The sequence below is a fragment of the Populus alba genome, chromosome 4, assembly GCF_005239225.2.
Source record: "Populus alba chromosome 4, ASM523922v2, whole genome shotgun sequence".
In the NCBI taxonomy this organism is placed as follows: Eukaryota; Viridiplantae; Streptophyta; class Magnoliopsida; order Malpighiales; family Salicaceae; genus Populus; species Populus alba.
Window position 1 is genome coordinate 9,653,137 of NC_133287.1, and position 23,832 is coordinate 9,676,968.

Below are 23,832 nucleotides of genomic sequence, written 5' to 3' on the forward strand. Positions count from 1 at the left end.
GTTTACGTTGTTTGTTGGTCTGCTTATGTCCCTCTTTAATGAAAATTGCTGTGTCCGTAATTGTTCCAATTCCATTTACTTTAATAATTGAAAAACAAATATGTAGTTTTAGGATATTGCTTCCTTGTGGTTTAGATTAATTATTTTTTAAAGTAAAAAATTCCAAATATTATTAACATGTTTTATAATAAAAAATAACTATAAACTTAAAATGTGATGCATAAACATATTTTTTTAAAAAAAATATTGATATAGTGATATATTAAATAATATTTATTTTTAAATATTGAAATAATGATATATTGAATTGACCTAAATTAACATGTTAGATTTTTAATTTTAATCATTAGACCATAATAATCTTATAAAAAAATAAATTAAAATAAATTATGAATATTAATTTTTAATTAATCTAATGTTGAAGCACAAAATTGAAAAAAAATATTAAATTAAAAATGATCAAAACGCCTACCTAAGTTAAATTATCAAACCAATAAAATGGGTCATGGGATCAGAATAACTCTATGAAAAACAAAAAAAAATTAAAATACAAAGTCTAATTTTCAACAAATCTAATATTGAAAGATGAAATAAAAAAAAAATAAAGAATAAAACAAGTCAACACAAGCTAACATATTAAACTCGTAACCTGGATCATAAAATCGAGATAACTTCATAAAAGGCAAATAAAAAAAATCACAAAGCTTTATTTCCAACAAATCCAATATTGAAGGTTAAAATCAATATAAAAAAAAAAAAAAACTAAATCCATAAGACTGGGATAACTCAATATAAAGCAAATTAAAAAAATTACGAAACTCAATTCTCAAACAACCTAATTTTAAAAGATGAAATTGAAAAAAAAAATTAACTAAATAAATAAAAGTTGATTGAGTTGTTGGAGGGTGAAATTAAAAAAAAAAGGTATTCAATTAAAAAAGAACCCAAAAAAATAAATTGAGTCAACCCAGATAAACTTATCAAACTCGCAACTCGGATCATTAAATCGAGATAACTCAAAAAAAGATTAAAAAAAAAACTCAATTAAAAAATGACAAAAAAAAAATAAACAGAGTCAACACAAGTCATAAGATTAGGATAATTTCATAGAAAAAAAAATATAAAAACATCACGAAACATAATTTCAAGCCATTCCAATGTTGAAGAATGAAATAAGAAAATCAATTACAGAAAGTGGTCTAAAAAATAAGTCAAATCAACTTATTATACCTGTGGTCTGCGTCATGAGATTAGAATAAATTCATAGAAAACAATAAATAAATAAATAAATGAAATCCCTCTTCCAATAGATCTAAAATTGAAGGTTGAAATCGAGAAAAAATAAATAAATCAATAATTTCAAGCCATTTCAATGTTGAAGAATGAAATAAGAAAATCAATTAGAAAAAGTGATCCAAAAAAATAAGTCAAGTCAACTTGTTAAACTCATGATCTGGGTCATGAGATTATAATAAATTCATAGAAAGCAATAAAAAATATAAAATCCCTCTTCCAATAAATCTGAAATTAAATGTTGAAATCAAAAATAAATAAATAAATCCATAATTTCAAGCCATTCTAATGTCAAAGAATGAAACAAGAAAATCAATTACAAAAAGTGGTCCAAAAAAATAAGTCAAGTCAATTTATTAAACTCGTGGTCTAGGTCATGAGATTAGAATAAATTCATAAAAAGCAATAAAAAATATGAAATCCCTCTTCCAATATATTTAAAATTGAATGTCGAAATCAAGAAAAAATAAATAAATCCATGAGATCGCTAAACAACCTAATAGAAAGAAAATAGAAAAATTTATAACAACAATTCTCAAAACAATTTAATATTAAATAATGAATTTGAAAAAAAAAAAAGATTGGTTTGGTAAACGATAAATTGAAGAAAAAAAAACTAACAAACAAAAATCACTATTCCAATTATTAATGTTTTGCATAGTTATTAGACCTAGCTTGGCGGGTCAACTTGGGATTCAAGTGACCCGAGGCCTTGGCTAGATCTGCTTCATTCAAAACCCGGGCCTGCAATTGGCCCAAGAAAAACCATTCAACCCACCTAATCAACCTAGAACCCGGGTGACCTAGTAAAATCTAATAGAGACTAGTTTTTTTTTTAATTTGTTTTTTATCCTAGCCAGAAACTAATTTTATATATATATATATATTTTCAGTTAATTATTAATTCATTTCAAAGTTCACTATATAAATATTAGAAGAATGTTTTATTTTTTTATTGTGAGATTTGAAACCCTTTAGTATATATACTTTATGTTCACAAGAAAAAAATATATTTTTTTCAATGTGGAATAAAAAAAATTTTTTGATTTAAATACTTCAACTTAAAATAATAAAACAATATATTTTCAAAGTGGGATAAAAAAAAACCTTTTTGAAATAATCTTTTAAACTCCATTATTTACAACATGTATAGTGTATATCCACATGAATTGTTTCTTAATTTTTTTATATGAAATATTAAAATCTCAAATATATTTTTTTTCAGGTTGACCCGGATCAACTCATGTAACCCAGGACCTGACCATTTGGTAGGGTCGAACCCTAGGCTAAGTTTGATAAATATGGTGTTTTATGGGTGTAACTGCAATGATTTAACCATATCCTTTAGTGTTTTGTTTTATATATATTTAATTTGGGATATTAATTTATCTTGACATAAATAATAGCTAATTGATAATGGAAGATTTTACCATGTTTGATGGGGGTTCTAAATATGTTGTTATTATTTTTTTATGAAAGTTATATTCGATTTTAAAACTTTTTAGAAAGATAAAAAATAATAAATTTGAAAATCTAAAACTTTTTAAGATGATGAAAAATACTAATATCAACCGAGTGATAGATTCATTCACATTTTTAAATCAATTTGATTTGTTTTGAAAAAAGTTCCTTTTTTATAGAAAAATGTTATTTCATTAGTATTAGTGATAGTACGTTATTATTATAATTCTTATACGACTAAAATAAAAATAATAAATATGAAAATCGAATCTATTAAATGAAAATAGATCCAACAAATAAAACATTAACTGTCAACTTTTCAATGACTTTCAATTCTAGGAATTCATTGTCGCCATTGATGGCAGTAGAATCAAGATTGTGATATGATATTGAAACCTCTCTCCAACAAGTTTCATTACTTGAAATTCAAACATAAATGTTACTTTATTTTCCTATCCATTAGAATCTTTGAAACAGAAAAAAAAAAAAAAAAAAAAAAAAAAAAAAAAAAACACACACACACACACAAACCAAGGGGAAAAAAAAATCAAACAAAACCATGAATCTGAGATTATACATATTGAAATTTATAATTATTTGAACCCCTGAAGATATCAGATCTAGTAACTAGATAAAAAAATATATTAAAAATGAATAGAAATAAAAAAAAAAAAATGAAGAAAAACAAGGGTTGTTATCAATGTAATTTCACTAGTGGCTGTCCAAATAAATCTCTTTTGATGGATAGGTTGTTTAAAGGAGGGAGGGAGGAGAGAATAGATATTGTTTCAATTTTTGTTTTTTTTGTTTTCCTAGCAGAGGGAGAATTAAAACCAACTCTAACTACAGTTTATGTGCTACTAACAATGATGTCTGACATAACCTGGTTTTAACACCCCTTTAAGCATATGTTCAAAAATCAGAAAAAAAAATATTTTAAGATTAGGAAGTTAACTAAAAGGGATCAAAATAAAGTTTATTTCCATTTTCGAAATAATTAGGGGAGATAAAATAAATTTGAAATTTAAATAATAAAAAAAAGAATTTTAAAAATTAAAGAGAAAAAAAAATAAATTCAAAGATTTAAACATTTAATAAAGAGAAGAGGAGAAAAGAAAGGGATTGTAAATTTGAAATTTAAAGACTTGAAAAATTATACAAAATACTAAAAAGGCTTAGTGTCATTTTTACTGTTTACCTAGACTCAAAGCACTGTAGATTGAAGCAATATAATGGTAGCCCGAGCCTTGCCAAAAAAAGTTACAAGGGCAACGAGAGAGGGGTGGGGTTGTCTTTTCACTGAAATGCATTTGGCATTGAATGGATGATTGAGGAGAAAATAATCACTTCAAGTTTTGTTGGTGCTGCCATGGGCGTCAGTCAAGCCACGCCCATACGTGAGAACACCTGGTGCTTGAGCTGACCTACCCTTGAGCTGGGTCATACTTGAGCATCAAGTGGCACTGTGGTTGGCTTGCCCTTGCCCTCAGTGTTCGTCAGGCCAACACCCCCACGTGGGGACATCTGGCATTGGGGTTGTCTTGCCCAGGGCGCACAACCAGACTCACATGCCATATGGCGTTGGAGCTGCCTTGCCCAGGGCGCACACCCATACTCACATGCCTTGCCCAGGGCGCCACGTGGCGAGACCTAGCACTTGAGTTGTCCTGCCTATGTGTTGGGTCAAACCCAACGCGGCGCTAGGGCTGGCTTGTCCTCTACTTAGGGCTAATGGGTCCTATCTCAGGACCTAATTTTCATGGGTCTTTTGTCCGGACCCAGGGCTATTGAGTTTTTAAATATACTTATTTACCTTATAAATATTATTATTTTTATTAAAGTTGAAAGTATTAATATCAAACATATTATAATTTGTGTTCTAAATATTATTAGTTCAATTGTAATACAAATGATAGTATTTATACCCCAAATAATAGTATTGTTGATATTAATACTTTAAATTATAATAAAAATCATACTATTCAGAAAACAAATAATATTATTTTTAATATTAATACATTCAATTATAACAATAAAAAAAAATATTTATACCACAAATAATACTATTTTTAGTATTAATACTTTCAATGATAAGAAAAATAATAATATTTTTGATATTAATACTTCAAACTACAATAAAAATAAATATTAATACTTTCAATTATAATAAAAATAAAATTATTTGTACTGCAAATAATAATATTTATACCACAAATAATAATATTTTTATATTAATGTTTTGAACTATAATAGAAATATTAATATTTATAACACAAATAATAGTATTTTTAATATTAATACCTTCAATTATAATAAAAATAAAAATATTTATGACGCTTGGGCTACCCTATTGTACGCTAGGTCAGGTCCAAATGCCACATGGCGCTCAGGCTGGCTTGCCCTGCCTTGGGCCTAAGCCAGGCTCGCACCCTCACTTGGGGGCACCTAGCGCTTGGGCTGCCCATCCTTGCACTGGGTAAGAACCCACGCACCACATGGTCCTCGAGTTGGCTTGCCTAGGGCGCTCAGCCAGCCCCGCGTGCCACATGGCAAGACTTGGTGCTTGGGCTACCCTGCATGTGCGCCTTCATCAAGACCCAATGGGAATGAGTTGTTGTCAGGACCTAATTCGCTTAGGTCCTATGCCAGGACCTAATAGTAATAGGTCCTACACTAGATTTAATAGCAGGTGGTCCTGTGCAGGACCCAAATAATTTGTATTATAAATATTCTTTGGTTTTCTTAATATAATAATGTGTGTTATGAATATTATTATTTCTTTTATAATTCAAAGTGTTCATATCAAAAATATTATTATTTGTGCTATAAATATTATTATTTTTATTATAACTCAAAGTATTGATATAAAAAATATTATCATTTGTGTTATAAACATCATGGGATTCTTAATATAATTATTTATGTTATAAATATAATTATTTTTATTATAATTCTAAATAATAATATAAAAAATAATATTATTTGTGTTATAAATATTATTATTTTAATTATAATTAATAGTATGAATATTAAAAATATTATTATTTGTATTATAAATATTATTGTTTTTATTATAATTAATATTATTAATAATATAATTAAAAATTTTGGAAAAAATATTATTATTAATATTAAAAAAATACCATCCCCAAGCCTTCACATGATCCATAACCATCATTTCTCCATTTCCTTAGTCATACATAACCACCAACTAATACACAGCTTTCCATATCTCCTTATAAATCAACCACTGACGACACACTAACACCATCACATGATCCGATCGCAACCCGTATCACACCTTCACCAAACACTCCAGCCTTCAATCAAGATCCAATGGTGTCTGATTTGTCCTCATGAAAATAAATGTTTAGGCAAGCAAAGAATAAACATATGAATACCAGTCTAGGCAAACAATTAGCATGTAAGCACTATATATATGTTTTATCATAAATGTTCCTACCTCGACATGAATTAGAACCTTCACAATTTAAAAGGAGAATTGAAAAAAAAATTCATCTTATAGTATTAAGCATACTTTTATCATAATTACAAGTTTTCTATTTTAGCTAATAACAAATGAAAGGTATAAAACCCATGTTATAAGATTTTTAGCTAAGAAGTGGATATTAAAATACTTTATAGTGTAAGAGCACATAATAAATATAATTCTCGTCATTTAAGTGAAAATATCAAAATAAATTGTCATAACTCAATCTTGAATCCCCTAAAAAAAATTTATTAAAAAAATACATTTTATTTTTATTCAAAAAAAAAATAAAAAAACCCAAAAATATTTTTAGGAAACAAAGAGATAAGCCCTTCAGCTGGAATTGACCAAAACAACTAGACTAGGATATTTTGACATGATGGGCTGAAGAAAGACTTAATAGAAAGAAAGTGGAGGTTGAAATCCAACTTGACTAAAATTAAAAGAATTAATTAAGTTTAAGGACTTAATTAAACTTTTAATAGGTTTAATTAGCTTAATTAAATATTTAATTGAAGAGAAATTAAGTTTAAAAGTCAATTTGGCCAGAATCAAAAGAATTAATTAGGTTCAAGGACCTAATTTAACTTTTAATAAGTTTTATGGATTCGATCAAGGATTCAATTGAAGAAAAATCAAATTTGAAAGCCTAATTTTGATCAATTCGCAAGGATTAAAATATTAGGGACACAATTCAAACTTGGAAAGGCTAAATTGATGCAATCAAGGGTTTAATTAAAAGAAATTTAACAATTGAAGGCTTATTGAGGGTTAGGTTGAAGAATTTCAAAACCAATAACCAAAGTAAAAAAGGCATGTGAATTCAGGGACTAAAATTAATTAAATAAAGGTTCTACTTGAAAGAAATTAAAAGTTTGATAATTAATAGGGGTGAAATTACATAATATGCAAACCAAGAACAAAAAGGCAAAAGATGATCAAATTAAAGGATTTAAATCAAGGTTTCCAGGGGTGCAATTACCAAAATTGAAAAGTTTCAAGGTCAATTAAGGATTCATATGCTTAAATTGAAAGGACAATGCCTAAATTGAAAATTTCCTAAAATCCTATTGAAAAACCCTATTTTTTCAAGTTTAAATGAACGACGTGTCACTCAGATTTTAATAAAGAGAATGAATGATATGATGTTCGGTTATAGTATCTTCTTTTTTATCTTAAAGGCTGATCGAGTTACCACTTTCAGGCTAATGAATATGACATCTCTAACCACCTTACAAACCCCAACCTTCACCACTCAACTTAGAAACATCTCATCTACAAGGACTAGTTATCCTCATCACATGTTTGTACATTATTCAGCTTAATGAACTCGACAATATCTTGTCCCTAATCAGTCACCTCTGCATTGGCATATTCAAGTTAATCAAGAGCTTACCTTCCAATTAATAAATATGAAGTTTTAGACCTTTAAATCTAGTGTGGTTTGTTCCTAATGAAATATTTATATCCCCTCTACAAGGTTTAGGTCAATAAATGATATGTTTAAGGCTCAATCTCTACAATGATCTTGACAAAGTATCTAACTCAATTATCTATGACTAAAGAAAAACACACCATAATAGAAAAGACTCAACGACTATTTTCACATGTGTGATTTTAGTTTACTAAAAGACAAAAAAGGACCAGGCACCACCTATTTCAGAGAGGAAAGTTTTGGAAAAGAAAGAATAAAAATCTTTCATAACAACTTCTTGGAAAAAACCATCATGTTGTTGAAATTTTTTGTTTTATTTTTCTTATAAAAGAGCATCTACTCTTGAACAGAGGAGGGGGAGTTTTGGAAAAGAGAAAAAAAGAAAGCTTAAAGAAAATTAAACCACTAAAGTTTTGTGATATAAAAGCCATAAAGTATTGATAAGAAATGAAAGGAAAGAAGTAGAAGGTAGAGCTTGTGAGTCCAAGATTGGAAGCAGAAATACCAGAGATCTAAAGCTTGAATAAGGAGAAAGAAATTCCAAGCAAAGAAGGCAACATTATTAGACAAGGTATACATTTAACTTTGATGAAGAGGTGTAGCTCAGTGAGCACACCCCTCTATTTTGTTTTTTAAATTTCTATTTAAAATGTTTATTATACATCCATTATAGTCATTTGTCAGTTTAAATGACATGAATGTTTGTTTTAAAGAGTTTAATCATACCTTGAAAGTTAGCTTGTATAAAAAATAATAATATCTCCAATTATAGCCCCTATGGGATGTAAAATATATCTCTTCTCACCATCCTCATAGTGTATGAGATAAATGCATGCATTTTGATTAAGGTTGTATTCTATGGTTATGATTCTACCATATATGTATTTTTCTTTCTGTTGAAAATCGATTTTACGGTATAGACATTTATGACCTCCCCCTCTATGCCTTGCAATAATGATTCCTCTGGCATTACAGCCTTTACCACAACGATGTTGCCCATATATCAAATTATTTCGTGTATTGGATTGCACTTGACTGTCCACAGCTTAATTGAGTGTGCTCAAAGTAAAAGTTTTGTATAAATGTATGATCATGCTATTAAGTATTTTGATTTAAGTTCTTTTCTTTCTAAGAGGTGGAATGGAATAACCTGGTTGAAACGTAATGATCATACATCTGTAATGCATTGTATGTCCCATAATAGGTCTCATTCTTCTACCTTTTCCTGAGAGTCGATGGCTATTCATAGTTATTACCTTGATATTAGAGAAGAGCTCGACCCAATGCTTTATTTTTGCCCTAGTTGATCCTGATTCAACATTAGAAGTATATTGATTTTTCAATAATAACCGAATACTTTTATTTATAACTACTGCATATTTGATTCCACCCATAAATCTATTTTCTTTCGTAGGAGTTCTAGTCTCAATAAGAATACTAGTTTTTATTGTTCATATGTTATGATATGAGTATACGACACCAATTTGTTATGTATGGATGATGAGATTTCATTGATACAAAGCCAATTCCAATAGATTTATTAAAGGGTCTCATTGGTGTGCATCTAGTAGGAATTGAACCTACGAATTTGCCAATTATGAGTTGGGCGTTTTAACTATTCAGCCATAGATGAATAGCGGGGATCGTCACATATGGTGAATAACCAAATTTCAATTAAAATAAAATCTTTAGGATAAATCAATGCAATTTAAATTTAGGAGGAATCAATGAAAGGACATCGATTCAAATCATGGATTTTCAAATGGAGAGAAATCAAGAATTCTCACTATTTCTTATATTCATGGACCCAGTTCAATTTAGTGGGATCTTTCATTCACTTTTTTTTTCCATCAAGAACGTTTTATAAAACTCTTGGACTCCTAAATTTGAAGTATCCTATTTTCACACAATTCACAAGGTTCAACAAGCAATTGATATTTCACTATTGGTGTAGTACTATTTGTAGTAGTGGTACTTATATATCGTATTAATAATCAAAAGATGGTCGAAAGAAAAACTCTCTATTTGGCAGACTTATTCCTATACCTATGAATTCCATTGGACCCAGAAATGATACATTGAAAGAATCCTTTGAGATAGTATTTTAGTACGTATGCCTATGTATTATGTATATAGGGTTATACTTTACTTTATCTTTCTTTTTTCCAAAATTTTTATTTAACAGAAGGATTCCTTTATTTAACAGAAGGATTCCTTTACATGACTAATGCAATGTAGTCAACTCTATTTATTAGAACAACTTCCATTGAGTCTCTGCACCTATCATTTTATATTCTTATTCTGTCTTTATGAACCTTTGTTTATTTATTTTTTGTTTTTTAGAAATAGAATTTATCTGAGGATTGCCTTCTTTTTTTCTGGCGTTTCTCTAAATTTAAAAGTTATCACTTAGTAAGTTTCCATACCAAGGGTCAATCCAATTACGTCTAGAATCTACCAATTTCTCTATATCCCCTCTTTGTTTTGTGTTTTGAGATTCAAATCTTATTATTATGTTACTATGTCATTCCCTTTTTTCTTTCATTTCTATTCTACTAAAACTGTTAAAGTCATTAGATACCGATTCCTATATTCATAGAGAAGTGTTTCCTTTTATTTTAATATTTTATTTGATTTCTTGTCTAGCCTCTCTCATATCGTGATGAGGTTGAGGATGAATTGTGAATTGTCCTCTCAATCTGATGACCTCTTCATAAAGCAAAAGTATTTGTTCAACCATCTTCTCAATCTAGGGTTGGACGGACATACCAGCAGCAATGCGAGCATCCATGATATGCCCTAGTATGTATGGATCAGCCATGGTGGTGTGCTAGATAGAACTGCACGTCAAAATTTACTTTCTTGTTGAAGAAGTAATTAGCTTTTTGTAAGGTCTCCATAAACGACGCCAATTGAAGAGGTTATAAAAATCACAAGGGATATTCTCGAATGAATTATTCCTAGAAATTCGTATACATCATTTATGGTGAGTTCTATGACCTCCACTTCAAGATCACGTAGGCTTCTCCTTTGTCAAATCTTCTCCTAGGGGGATATGAAACTCTTATGCACAAAATCTCCTGGGATGTTGATGGGGGACCATACGAAGATCAAGTCAGTACTAGGAATATTTGTGTTAAAAAAAAAAAAAAACAACATTACTGAAGATATTAATAAATTTTTATGAAGATTGAGAAAAGGTTTGGGAAGAAGATCTAGAGGTGAGGGGAAGAAGCTGAGAATGTGTTTATGTATTTGGTCATGTCTCTCCTTTTCTGTATATTCCTATTTTCTTTTATATTACCTGATTTGAACTGCCTCATGCTATGTAGGAAGGGTAGAAAAATAATCTTGTATTATTAAATAAATTATCTCATTACTCATACCATCACATCTAATTAATATAAACATGGATTGTTTGTTCGTATTTAATGGGATTATAATGGGCATCATAATTATTAACTTAGACTTAAGGTATGGAAGGCTCAGTGTAAAGTGACCCTTCAATCGCGCTCTTAACCTGAGGGATGTTGGGTACAAATCACACCCTGAGCCCAGGATGAATCGGGTCTAACTCGTGATTGCACTCAAGAATGGGGTTAGGGACAGCCATGCCACAACCCAACATGGAGTCGAGCATGGTCATGTCCCTAACCCAATATAAGGTTGGGCATGAATGCATCTAAACACCACAATGAGTTATGTGCTAGCGCATCCCTGACCTATCAGGAAGTTGAGCATAGTTGTACCCTTATCCAAGTTGAGCACAGTCGCGTCGTTGTCCAACATAGAGTTAGGCACAGCCTTGCTCCTATCCAACTTAAAAGTGAGTATAGGGTTGGGTATAGGTTAGGTATAGTCATGCCGCTACCCAACTTAGAGTTAAGTGAAGTTGAGTACCAAGAACATAATCTCATCTGGAATTACCACTTTCTTGTGTTAGCTTTTAAATAAGATGGGTTTATAAAAACCATGACCCATCAAAATCAATGACAAAAAATAAACAAACACTGTAGACTGTAATCCTAATCGATACATTTAGCTTTATACTTAATGCTTAATTAATATAATATAATATTTATATATACTTGATGATATACAATGTATAGATACAGCTGCACATAACTAGAGACCAATGATCTGCCATGCTGACAGCAGAAATAAGCCTAGACTAGAAGGAAAAAAACTTCCTAAGATTGAGATTATCTTATCATTCTAGGGTAAACTTCTAGCTTAAAAAGAACAATATTAATTAGATGTTTAGGTTACAGACCTTTCCTTCTTCCACTAACAAAATTCCATTAACTTTCAAGCCTAGCTAACTGTACAATTGACTCTTTTCTGGCACGCAGTATTTGGTTAGGAATGTCGACAAGTCTGTTCATATATACAGTTGGGATAATCATTTGCCACTTGGTTTTCAGGTGCTTGGTGCCGACTAATCATCCTCCAGGTTCCAGCTCCATGTGGTTTTTTAGATCTCTACAAAGTTTAAAACAAACACTTAAAAACATGGATCTGGCAAATCAAGTATAGTTTAAACTCACACGTGATTAGAAGTGACACTGGAAATGGAAACTGTGAACTCACATGCAGCGTGGTACACGGCAATCTGTTTGTCTGCAAATTCTCGCATGTAGCTTCAACATGTACCATACCTTCTGACAGTGTTGACAGCCCCCAAAGGACCGAATGCTGCACTTCCTTGCATGGCAGAACAACCTTTTAATTTGGAGGCATTTTGGGTAAGAGCAGGGGTCACTACTTGTTGCTCGACAATGAGTGGCATGCATTAAAAGATTTTGCAGTTCCTTTTGTTGCTGTGCCACCAAATGAGAAAGATTTTGTTCCTTCAGCTGCGCCACCGAATTAGCAAAATGTCAAACAGAGCATTAATATTCTAAATCCATTACATGTCTGGCAATGCACGCACGCACACATGGTCCTACATCCCCTATGTATGCATGAGAAGAAAGAAAATCAAACACGAAGAACTTGAATCATTTGTATTAAAACAATGGCTTAAAGACCAGTAACATGTGAGGGAGATTCATCATGCCTGAAGTGCTTCTTGATGGGCATCTACATTCTCAGTTCCATAATTAGCTTCTGGAGAGCATTGATTCAACTTATAGGCATGCAAAGAACTGTCTTTCTTGTGATAGCACGCAGCACAGACATCTCTATCCAGTGTATCAGTATCCTGATGACAAATTTTGCACATTGTCCCAGCTGCTGGCAGTGTTGGATTGTGAAGATTATGCAGGATCATCATTGATGAATGCTTGGCTCGGCGAAGTGTATCAAACTGATAATGATACTTCTGACAAAGACCCAAGAAAGTATGTCTATTATCGAAGTGCCAGTTTTCTAAAATAGCATCATTATCCTCAGTATCGGACGGTATCCCCTTGACCATAACCTGAAAAGAAAAGAAAGAAATAGGTATCAATTGTGTCATCTTTGCAATTACAAATATCATCCTGTAATTTTAGCAGGGATTCTCACCTTAAAGAGTAAATGTTTTTCCTTGTTATTTAAGGAGTGCGAGTCCTCCCCATTGAGGCTTTTCCCTACAACATGGCATCTGCAATGCGTATTGAACTACAATTAATTTCCAAGTAATAATCCCACCATTTGGTCAGAAAATAATGGGAAACAATGTTTCAAGTAAAATGACAAGCACCATCATGGTTTAAGGCGCCATTTAAATTAATTACCTTTCACATAGCTGAAAATTTTTGCACTGTCGGCAAAACCATCGGCTTCCAGATAACATCACTTCATGACAATGAGTGCATACATGTTGTAAATGAACAACCATGAAGTCCTCCTTGCGACCACACATGGGACCACCCCTCAGCTGATCAAGGGAGAGAGGAATATAACAAAAATTAAAGAATAGCATAGTTAAGTAACAAAAAAGCAATCACTCAATTAGCTTCACCATTGTATGTAGTGCAGGCTTAAATAATTTTAATTCTAAAGCTTCAGAATTCATAAAAGAAACAAGTGTCAAAACAAGTAACATGTAGGCCATGCATGTGCAAAATTATGCTGCTACACATATTCCCTTCCTGTAATTCCAGTTGCTTTGGAAAATAATAGGTATAAAATCAGAAGCCAATAAAAATAGCTTAGATTTAGATGCTTGGGACGGTTGAGAAACTCTAAGATGTTATCTGAAAATTTGAATTAATGCCCTAAGAAACCATATCACTATAACTAATATCATGAACTATTAGTTTTATTATTTCAGGAGTCTAAACTATGCTTTATGATGAAATGATTTACCTTGATAGATATAGTTTCTGCACTACAAAGTTTTCCATGTGTAAGCGATAATTGAAACAATTAAATAAGAGATGGTTCTGCTATTTTGCAATACACTTAGCAGCTACTTCGTTAGATATAAGAAACAAACAAGTTTAAGCTCTCAGTTTTGCCCCATCAACTCCTAAATTATTCATTGAAACTCTTAGCTGACTATTAGTTGACCATGAAGTCACAAAGATAATGATAAACTTACGATGATTGCATGAACAGAAATATCTAACAAAACAAATAGAAACAAAAAAAAAAAGCACTGAAGTTCAGTGGATTACATGATTTGTTACTAGAATAGCTTTGGTGTTACCACCAGAGGACTCTGTGTGCCCCATGGCTTTTAGTGTTCTTTTTGTCATTACTTTCTTCACCTTCCTCTCTGCATATACTCCAGTTTTCTGTTCAATGTTCTTGAGGATATCCTCCGCAGCATCATACCAATAGCAACCATCAAAGTAAGGCAAACGAGCTGCTGTTATCTTCGAGTAAAAATGTCCAGTAGGGACAAAGAAGTGGTCATATAAATTAGTACAATTGACCACAATATTTTCTTTGGCTGCTTTTCTTAACATCAAATGATACCTGCATATTTTAGCTTGCTTAGTTTGTCAAAACATTCACTTAAAAGGGAGAAGGGAAAAAAGTCTAACAAAGCAGTGGCCATGGGGGATCTGAGCAAACAAAAATCAGCGGGCCCAAGTCAAGGATAGGGTTATGTTGCTATAAAATGGTGAAACCAAAATAAAACCAGTGTGCCCCTAAACAACACTGAGAGACACTTCAAACCACCACTACAAATGGAAATGCAAGTTAATGACAGTGCAGGTCTATGTGGTTCAATGATTTTCATATTGAACCTTGTGGATAAAAAAAGAGCAATTTAATTCTTAGCCTTTAGATTTTTGCATCATATTCATTCTTCCATCAAAAGCAGACTAATATTTGAAACATTATGTAAACGTGTTGCACTCCTAATGGATGACATCAGTGCCATTTCGATCACATAAACTAGCTTAATGGAAAATTAGGATGTGAAAGGATAATAGGATTGAAACTTAACCTATGCTCAAATGTCAAGGGAATTGCACTGACATTGAAACTGCAAATGTACAGACAAACAGATGCACACATACAGACACGCGCGTGCGCGCACACACACAGAGAGACAGACAGAGAGAGAGAGAGAGAGAGAGAGAGAGAGACCATTGTCGCAGCTTATCAGACTTTGGAGTCTTCTGGTTCTCTGGATGGCAATATAAGATATAATCTTCTCCCTTTATAGGAGGACAGGCCCATAAATAGCAGGTTGCAAAACCTCGTTTCTTGCAGTATTCAAGGTACCCTATCTGAGGATGCAAAAATAAGTAAAAATAAAAATGGATCATTCCATTTACTTAATAACAAATACCAAATAAGTAGTAACTGATGTGAAGTACCATACCAATATTTCATGGTAAACAAATGTACGAAGAGCTTCGCCAGTTGAAGTTTCTGTCTCCGGCCTGAAGTACTTGACAGAATCAAGATACGAAATATAAACACTGCGTTGGTTTGGCTGACTGCATTCTGAGCCAAACTCCTGGACATAAAGGCCAAAAAGGCAAACATCCACTCCTTCAATCCTCTGGAACAAAAGAATCACCTAAAAGGGAACAGAACCAGCATTGAGGTTGTATCATAAACCACATCAACAGCCACAATACTAAAAGATGGAGAATTTACAGAAACCAAAATAAAGGAATGCTTAACATCCTTGTGCTAATGGTTATCAATATTTGCGCTTCTATGAGTTTTGGCAAATTAAGACATGAGGCATAAATTGGTAAAGAACCCTATATTTTGGGAAAGATCAAGGAAGGTCCTTGCTGTATAGTACAATTTTGGGATGCCATTATTATTTTTTGAGAGTTTAAAGAAGTTCCCAAGTTGTCCAGAAAGAATTATCATGAAGAAATATTTAGGCATGTGGTTAACTGTTAACTGCAACCTCTTACCTTTGATCTGTAGGGAAATTCAGCAGGGTAGTTCTCACCATGGAAGATTTCCAGAAATTTCTCTTTCACTTTCAACTGTTTGTTAACAGATAGCACCACTCTTAGAGCAAGATCTTCAGCTTCTGGAACCTGGAAACCAATAGAACATACATATCAAACTAGTTCCTAGGCTCAGCTTGTAGAGCATGTATAAAAGAAACCCCATCCAATGTAAACTAAACAATAACAAAAAAATGCAAAAGAGAAAAATCAGACCTAAGCATGAACTGTCCATTACCACATAATTCTAGCAAATGTTTATCTTTACGTTCATTTTTATTTTCAAGAAAACAACACACTTGAAAGGTCCATAACATTGATCATAATAAATTAGATTTTGAAGACAGATTTGAGTGAAAAGATACAATCATAAATATCTAGTCCTTTAGAACTGTTATTTTTGTATCCATTTTCTTTCTTTAACAACAAATTCCCATTCAAACCCACAAATGCTTGCTCTTTTATAAGCTTATATTATATGAAGGAATCAAATTAAATATGGGTCAATTCATTTTTAATTGCATTGCTTTCTATTCATATTCTGAGACCTACAATGGACAGCCAGTTCACAATTTATCAACTATATATGCACAACAAGGCACATAAAAACACAGTATCCTTGTAAAAATTTGCATCTGAGAACTAACCTCGTCAATGTTCATTCCCATAAACTTTGCTCTTTCTTCTCTCTCTTGCTTAAGACGCCTAAAAAGTCTTTCTTCTATGAAATCACTCAAGATGGTACGAGGCAGATCTTTTGCACCAAAAATAGCAGCCTTAGTTGATGGCATGTACTCCTCGCTTCTCATTTCTTTCAAGCAGCATTTGGGACAGATGTACTCAGCTTTTCCTTCCATATCTCTTTTATCGTTGAACAGAGCACATATCTGGTGTTGCCACCGTTTACATTTATCACACTCGACCCACTACAAGAGCACAGCAGACTTAAGAGCAGGTCCCTTGTAAATGAACAGATTTAACAAAATAAACTTATTATGCTTAGCTTACGGGTTCATCAGTTGCCTCGTCATTCTTTCTTTTGTGGAGCTTTTCCTTGAGAATGGTAATTCCATAGAATGTGATCTTCCTAGGTGGAGACCTCTTAAAGCATAAGGAGCAAAAGCAAGGCTGTGTGCCATTTTCTTCTGATGAGGTGTAATAAATCACCCCCCGCTTGATACGAGCACCACAGCACGAGCAATATATAGGCACTGGGGCAAACCAAAGCTTATCTTCTGCACATAACTGGCATCGATTCTCGTTGACATGATTTATTATTTTGTCTTCTTCATTTGATTTTCTCTAAAAGAAGATGCACAAATGTATTTAGTGTTCATCAAAAAGAATATGAACACACAGCTACACACATTGGATATCCTCAAGTCAGCAGACAATATAAATAGATAATTGTATTAGCAAAATGAGAAAAAGAAGAGCAAATGTTGAACTCGAGGTGCTAAGCTACATGTTGTCTAGGAAATAACATACGAACACACAACTTCACACATTGGATACAGACTCAAGCTTTTGCCCAAGTAGATCTGCAGCTACATAGACTTCAGATCCAATCTACTTAACTTCCATGACATTTTTTTCCTGTTTGATTGATCAAATTTATAAAGGTTAGACCAAAGCATATATATCACTGGACTCCCTAGTTTCCATGCATATCAAAAGGCTCATAGTAACGGTGATTGGCACATGATCTTTTGTTTATTTACATAACTTCCCATTTTTAACACAACTATTTTCACTCTTAGAGGATTGAGTTTAAGACACCAAGTAAAATCTCTGCTCATTTGCGATAATGACCTAAGCTACAATGTAAAGGGAAAGAAACAACAAGAAAAACAAAGTGTGCAAAACAGTTGCGAGCACTCAGAAGCAATATGGTAACCTCTCATCATAATTCATGGCCCCAGCTAGAAAACATCAGAAAGAAGAGTATGTAGCTAGGCCCAGATAGCTGGGAAAGGTTCAATTAAAAGGATATGTTCATTTGTTTCGCTCTTTCTCTTCTGTGCATGTTTTTTTGCACTCAAATAACTCACTCAGAGAGGTTAAGCAAGATTTCCGCATTAAGCCGATATGATATGTTAATCTTTCAATTTCAGCATCAAGATGAAACATCTACAGAAAAAATGTGCTTCTAGTCTCTAAAGATTTATATATATATATATATATAGTAATTCTGATGTATTCACCTGGCACATCGACTGCTCAAGACTGGACATGTGTCCTTCTATCTGTTCTGGTGTGAAAAAATCAATTAAGGAAGCACCTCTCATCTTTGGACTTTCTGATTTCATTCCATCTTCATGTTCAGTAACTGTTGCATTTAGCTCATGCTCTATAGCTGGTTTGGCTGAATGAAATTTAGATATGACTTGGATCGCCTCCTTGCTAAAAGCAGCGCCAACCTCTTCAAAGACAATAGGCATACATTTATTCATCAATTGGTTGCAGTCATCTTTCATAGCGTCTGCAACTCCACTAGAACTTCTGGAGTCCATCTCTCCTGAACTACAACCAACAATGTGCTCCTTAAAAGGAGCAGAAACACTCTCACAAATCAATCTGGTATAACTATCTGCAGCTTTGCTCCTGATCTGATCAGAGCCTGTAGGATTTTCCATGGAATTCATCAGTGATTCATTATTCACCCCAAGAAACTCAGAATTAATAGATACAGGAGATTCAGGCAATTGCTTCAATGGCAGGGGTCCTCCAAGACCATCAGATTGAACCAAGAATGGAGCAACCACAGATGCAATTCCATCTCCAGATGAAAAGTAATGATAATATTTTTCCATCTTCTGACACTTTGAAGGGGGCATTTTGTCTCCTGAACAGCAAGATCCATAACCACTAGAATCTGTATCAATGATCTCCCGTTTATGACCACTCTTCACCTCTTTAGAGTTCTGACCAAGTTTATCAGTTTTACACAGAATTCGGCTAGGAGCACATACAAGGCAATCAGTTTGGAGGCAGTTATCAAAATGCAATAAAAGTGGGCGAAGACTTTCACAATAGCACTTGCTATTGTCACACACTGTTGAATGGAAATGATTAAGGAAAGAATCTAGGCAGTCCACCTTTGGGATCATTGATCTCTTGGAATTGACATAAGCAGCTAAGACCTTTTCTCTTGAAGAATAAAATGGCAGGTTATTTAAATTTGCCACTATGCCTTCAGAGCTGAAAAGAGGTGCAGAACTTTTTGAAGGCACATGAACCCCATGTGATTGTTCTGAAGGGAGCGGGAGCTGAGAATGCATAGATGTATGTCCAGATGTTGGCCTGCAAAACTTATTTTGATCCTTTAAGTGACTTGGTACTTTGACCTCCAATGCCTTATTAAACTGTCCATATAACTGACAAGACTGCTGCTGGGTCTGTTCTAATACTTGTGCTCTAGATTCCAGTAGCTTATCAGGAGTTGAATTTGTTATGCCAAACCTTGTGCTGGAACTTTGTAGAATGCTTGAGACTCCAGAGTAATCTGGGATCTGCAGAATTGAATTTGAATATTCCAAGCATTCACCTAAAGTGGACAAAGGCATACCATAATGGTTCTCATTTTTTGTCAAGCTTTTCACCAAATTCAAGTTGCCTGACACAAATGGTTGAAACACTCATGAGCACAAATGGATGACCAAAACATACAAAAGAACGAGCAAAACAATAGCAAGAGATCTGATAGGAATGCCACATAAAAGATAAACATAAGCATGTTGATAACGGGATGTATGCCAACCTAGAAAAAAAATCTCAAACAGGATGACAGGAAAGAATCAAACACACCAGGACATCACCAAATCACAAAGTTGGAAGCCATATTCATGAAATGCCAGATTATAGTGATAAAAGCTTGTACCGTGTTGCAAATGTGATCATGTTGTATTAATATGACATGGGCAATACAAGTTCATTTCTCCTTGATCCATTAGGAGAACCAAAAACTAAAGGATATTTCACATTGACTTGCCAAGAGCTAAAAAAAAGTTTTGAGAAGCATCATCAGCCACAATCATACTTTAAATAAGACCTTGAAGAAACAAGTAAAAAGAAAAGCAGAGTGACCAAGAATAACCACAGTTTAGAATAACCAAAGCAAGGAATAAAGAAAACATACTGAAAATTGCAAGTGTGATTTAGATTTTGCATAAACTGGTGTGCAAGCACAAGTTGTCTGTCATTCACCACTTACTCAATATTTATAAATTCCAATAAATGACTCACTATGACAGAATTGCATAAAGTAATACTATGTGCAGCAATTACCACAACTAAGGTATAAAATAATCTTTTAAAAAACTAAGAGTTCTAAGTTGAAATGCAGATAAACATACTTTGATCAAAATGTTGCTGCTGAAAAATGTCTTTGAAGGCCTCAAGATGATATGAATGATCTCCTTGAGAAAAAACTGGTCCACTGTCAAAAGTTCCAGTTTCGGTAAACCCATCACCACTAGAGATAGTGGTGATGGACGAATTTATATCAGGAGAGGAATCCAGCTCATTGCCGATCTGCTTTGAGGCCACAGTGATAGCATTGTACATACTTGTGGTTCCTAGATTAAATTCATTGTTAAATAATCCTATGGAAAAGAAATTGCATTGTGAGACATAAAAGTAGAGTATCCATTTTCCCAGTAAGTCCTATAAAAATGGATGGATTGCTCACCTTTTTGGAAGCCAAAATGATCCTGTTTTTCAGCCCCCGTCAGATTATAATTATTGTTGCCAATGATGGGGTAACTATTGAAAATAGGGTTTCCTTCATGTGAACTGCACCCCTGAGTCAAACCCAAAGTTTGCATTGCTGTCAATTTGGATCCTTGCTGACCACAATATGTATCATTGTGTTGCTGTAGGATTAAACTTTGTAATCTATTTCTCAGAGTGTCCAGATTGATATATTCCTCCTACAAAGGAGCACAAATACAAATGATGTCACTTTAATGCTCTAAAAAAAAAAAGCAGAGCAAGCCTAACTGATTCTTCATCTTTTCAAGTACTACAAATCCCACATTCAGTTTTTCCCTTCATAAGATCACTATAGTATAAACCATAGTCAAGTCATATTCAAAGAGTAACTCAAAACATCAAGAATTTTCAAAACAATCTAAAATGCGGCAATGTTAACAACAACAACCCATCTTTAAACAAAACCAAAAACAAACAGACATATAAAACCATAACATCACTTAATCATAGAAAAGATAACAAGAAATTACCTCAGAAACAGCCTTAAAAAACAACTGGTTCTCTAACACGTTAACATAATCCCATCCTTGTAATTGCAATTGATAACTCCTATCATTTTCGAGAATCTCAACGCTAAAAAAAAATACAAATTCAGCATCTCACATACAATAAAAAAACACAAAATTAAAATGAAAAACAAAATTAAAAATAAATACGAAACTTACATGTTGTTTCTAACTAAACCCCGAAAAAAATCAATGTTAGGGTCTTTCCGCCAATCATCCAAAAGACTATTCAGTGAACTTGAATTGGAAAAGCAATGAGTTTTAAGGTTATTAAAATCACTGCCTTCCAAATTATATCTCCTTGTCAACATCTTTAATTAATTAAGGTTTCCTATCCTGCTGCAAATTCAAAAGAAACACATTATCAATTACAAGCACCATCAATTCAGAAAAGAAAAGAAAAACAATAAAACCCTAATTTCGATAATGTCGGACGGTGATTACGAACCGGCTGTACAGCTCAGAAAAATGTCGAATTAATTACCAGGAATCAGAGAAAAAATCAATCACGATCAATAAATGAGAAAAACGATTGGAATTGAATAAGAGAAGAATCGGAGTTGAAAACCCTAGAAATTGAAAAGGCCGTGGTTGTCCCTACAGGGACACTTACCAGCGAGGGTTTTTGGAAAAGGATAGCAGATGCATGTGCGGGTCGGTGTTAGGGTTGTTTTCGTCTTTTTAAAAGAAGCTGGTTTTTGTGTTCAAATAGATTAATAACGCCTCCTATCCCTCTTTAGATTTAACGTCAGAAATAGAAAGAAAATCCGTTTTTTTTTTGTTCTAGGTTTGGATTTTATTATTCGTGTCGGTGAGGATTTTAAAATAATTTTTAATAATTATATACTGTTTTTTCTTCTCTTTTTTTTATTTTGGAGATGTCCCGGTAAAATATGATTATAACAAAAGTTAAATAGTAAAAAAAAATGAAAATTTTTATTATGAATTTTAATAATAATTTTATTTTTAATTTCTCATATTTTCACAATACTTCTTTGACTCTTTTTTCTTCCACGATGAATGAATGGTACCTGTGCTATTAAAGAGGCACATATAACACTTCTCAGTGGTCAAATATGGTCATCCGTCATCTCACTCAATGCACTATCGTGTCCTATTTCACATGGTGTGGCGTGTGTAAATAAATAATGGTTTGATTACCATCGATGATCAATTATTTGAGTTTTTTCTTTCTTTTCTCTCTCTTAGCAATTAAAATGCACAATTATCCTTTTTTATTTGTTGTTTGTCAAATTAGGCATGGTTGTTAGACCCATGTACTGGGCCTAACAATCATGCCAAACCAGCACGCCTGAGTTTGGCAACCCGCACCCCTAAGTCTCGCAATCATGCCAGACTCGCACTTTAGTCTGCTAGATCTAAGTGTCTGGATCAAAAAATTTAATTTTTTTAAAAAGCATGATTGGACTGCAAAAACAAACATTACCTCATTCAAACATGATTTTTTTTTTATTTATATACAATAGAACTTAACTGCAAACTATTTTTTGTTTGTGCATCTTATTTTATAAATTTATTATATTCAAAGAGAAAATAATGGAAAAACAATTTTGAGTTCTAAGTGATTTATTTTAAGTCTTAAAAAATAAACTTTTCTTTTTTGTAAACATTGTGAATGAAAATATTAATTTTATGTTTCCATTCAAGTGTTAGACAATTTTTTAAGAGATTCAATACTTTTTTAAATTTGAGATGTTGGTACATAATCTAATTGTCAAAATTTGTTACAATGAGAGTTTATTCTACATTACAACTAATAGTATATACAAAAATTTGAAATATATGATCATAAGAGAAAACCTTTGAATTTTTGAATTGATATATCATGTTGTAGGAAAAGAAAATATTGTATATGTAAAGGATTTATTGTCCATTTAACTATTTTAATTTGTGCAATTTTGTAGATGATTTCTTCACTAAAATTAGAGATTAATAAAAAAAAAAAACAATGAGTGAATTTTAGTGATGTATGTAGTTAATGTCCCAAAATAAAAAATATATATATGAAAAAAAGATAAAAATATATTTGGTTAAAAAGACAAAGTTGAAAATATAAAATAAATATGTTTTTAGAACAATTATATATGAATTACTATATCAAAAAAAAAACGCATGGGTCTGGCATGGTTGTTAAGCCCAGGCTCTTAAGTCATGCCACACCAAGGCGCTTAAGTCATGCCAGACAAAGATACTTTGGTTGGGTCTGGCAACTATTCTACGCTTAAATGTCTTGGGTTAAGTAACTACACCTGGGCCAAGCGTCTGAGTCAGGCAATCACGCAAGGTCCAAGTGTTTTAAATCTGACAACTACGCTAGCGCCGCACGTTTTGGGTTTGGCATCCATGCAAACAAAAATATCGTGGGTATATCAACTATGTTGGGCTTGGTATTCAAAAACAAGTCCAAGCACATAGGTCAAAATAAAATTCAAAAATAATAAAAAATAATAGTGTAAAAGCGAATCTAAATCTATATTTTAAAATTTTAAGGAT

The 23,832-nt window shown here is 32.5% G+C and overlaps 1 protein-coding gene across 4 annotated transcripts; it reads right to left on the reverse strand.

Moving 5' to 3' along the window:
* Positions 1–11,740: 11,740 nt before the first annotated feature.
* Positions 11,741–22,065, reverse strand: LOC118056014 (histone acetyltransferase HAC12). 4 transcript variants are annotated; one of them, XM_073408624.1, is made up of 17 exons: positions 21,932–22,065; positions 21,478–21,657; positions 21,283–21,385; positions 20,730–20,970; positions 20,395–20,616; positions 18,244–19,655; positions 17,048–17,341; positions 16,687–16,965; positions 16,001–16,129; positions 15,448–15,648; positions 15,210–15,352; positions 14,285–14,588; positions 13,400–13,542; positions 13,188–13,266; positions 12,739–13,101; positions 12,270–12,535; positions 11,741–12,161 (listed from the first exon to the last, which is right to left on the reverse strand). In XM_073408624.1, the coding sequence occupies exons 2-17, from the start codon at positions 21,627–21,629 to the stop codon at positions 12,122–12,124; spliced, it is 4,371 nt and encodes a 1,456-aa protein (XP_073264725.1). In that variant the 5' UTR covers positions 21,630–21,657; positions 21,932–22,065; the 3' UTR covers positions 11,741–12,121. The 4 variants fall into 4 exon arrangements, with proteins under 4 accessions (XP_073264725.1, XP_034923983.1, XP_034923982.1 ...); XM_035068092.2 differs by having other exon boundaries at positions 20,395–20,643; XM_035068091.2 differs by having other exon boundaries at positions 20,395–20,643; positions 21,803–21,939.
* Positions 22,066–23,832: the final 1,767 nt, after the last annotated feature.

Excerpts from the sequence above, each read along its gene's own strand:
- LOC118056014 (XM_035068092.2), bottom strand. The coding sequence starts at position 21,629 with ATGTTGACAAGGAGATATAATTTGGAAGGCAGTGATTTTAATAACCTT. Across the intron at positions 15,649-16,000 it reads AATTTCCCTACAGATCAAAG|GTGATTCTTTTGTTCCAGAG; the intron begins GTAAGAGGTTGC and ends GTTCCCTTTTAG. Across the intron at positions 12,162-12,269 it reads TGCCGTGTACCACGCTGCAT|AGATCTAAAAAACCACATGG; the intron begins GTGAGTTCACAG and ends TAAACTTTGTAG.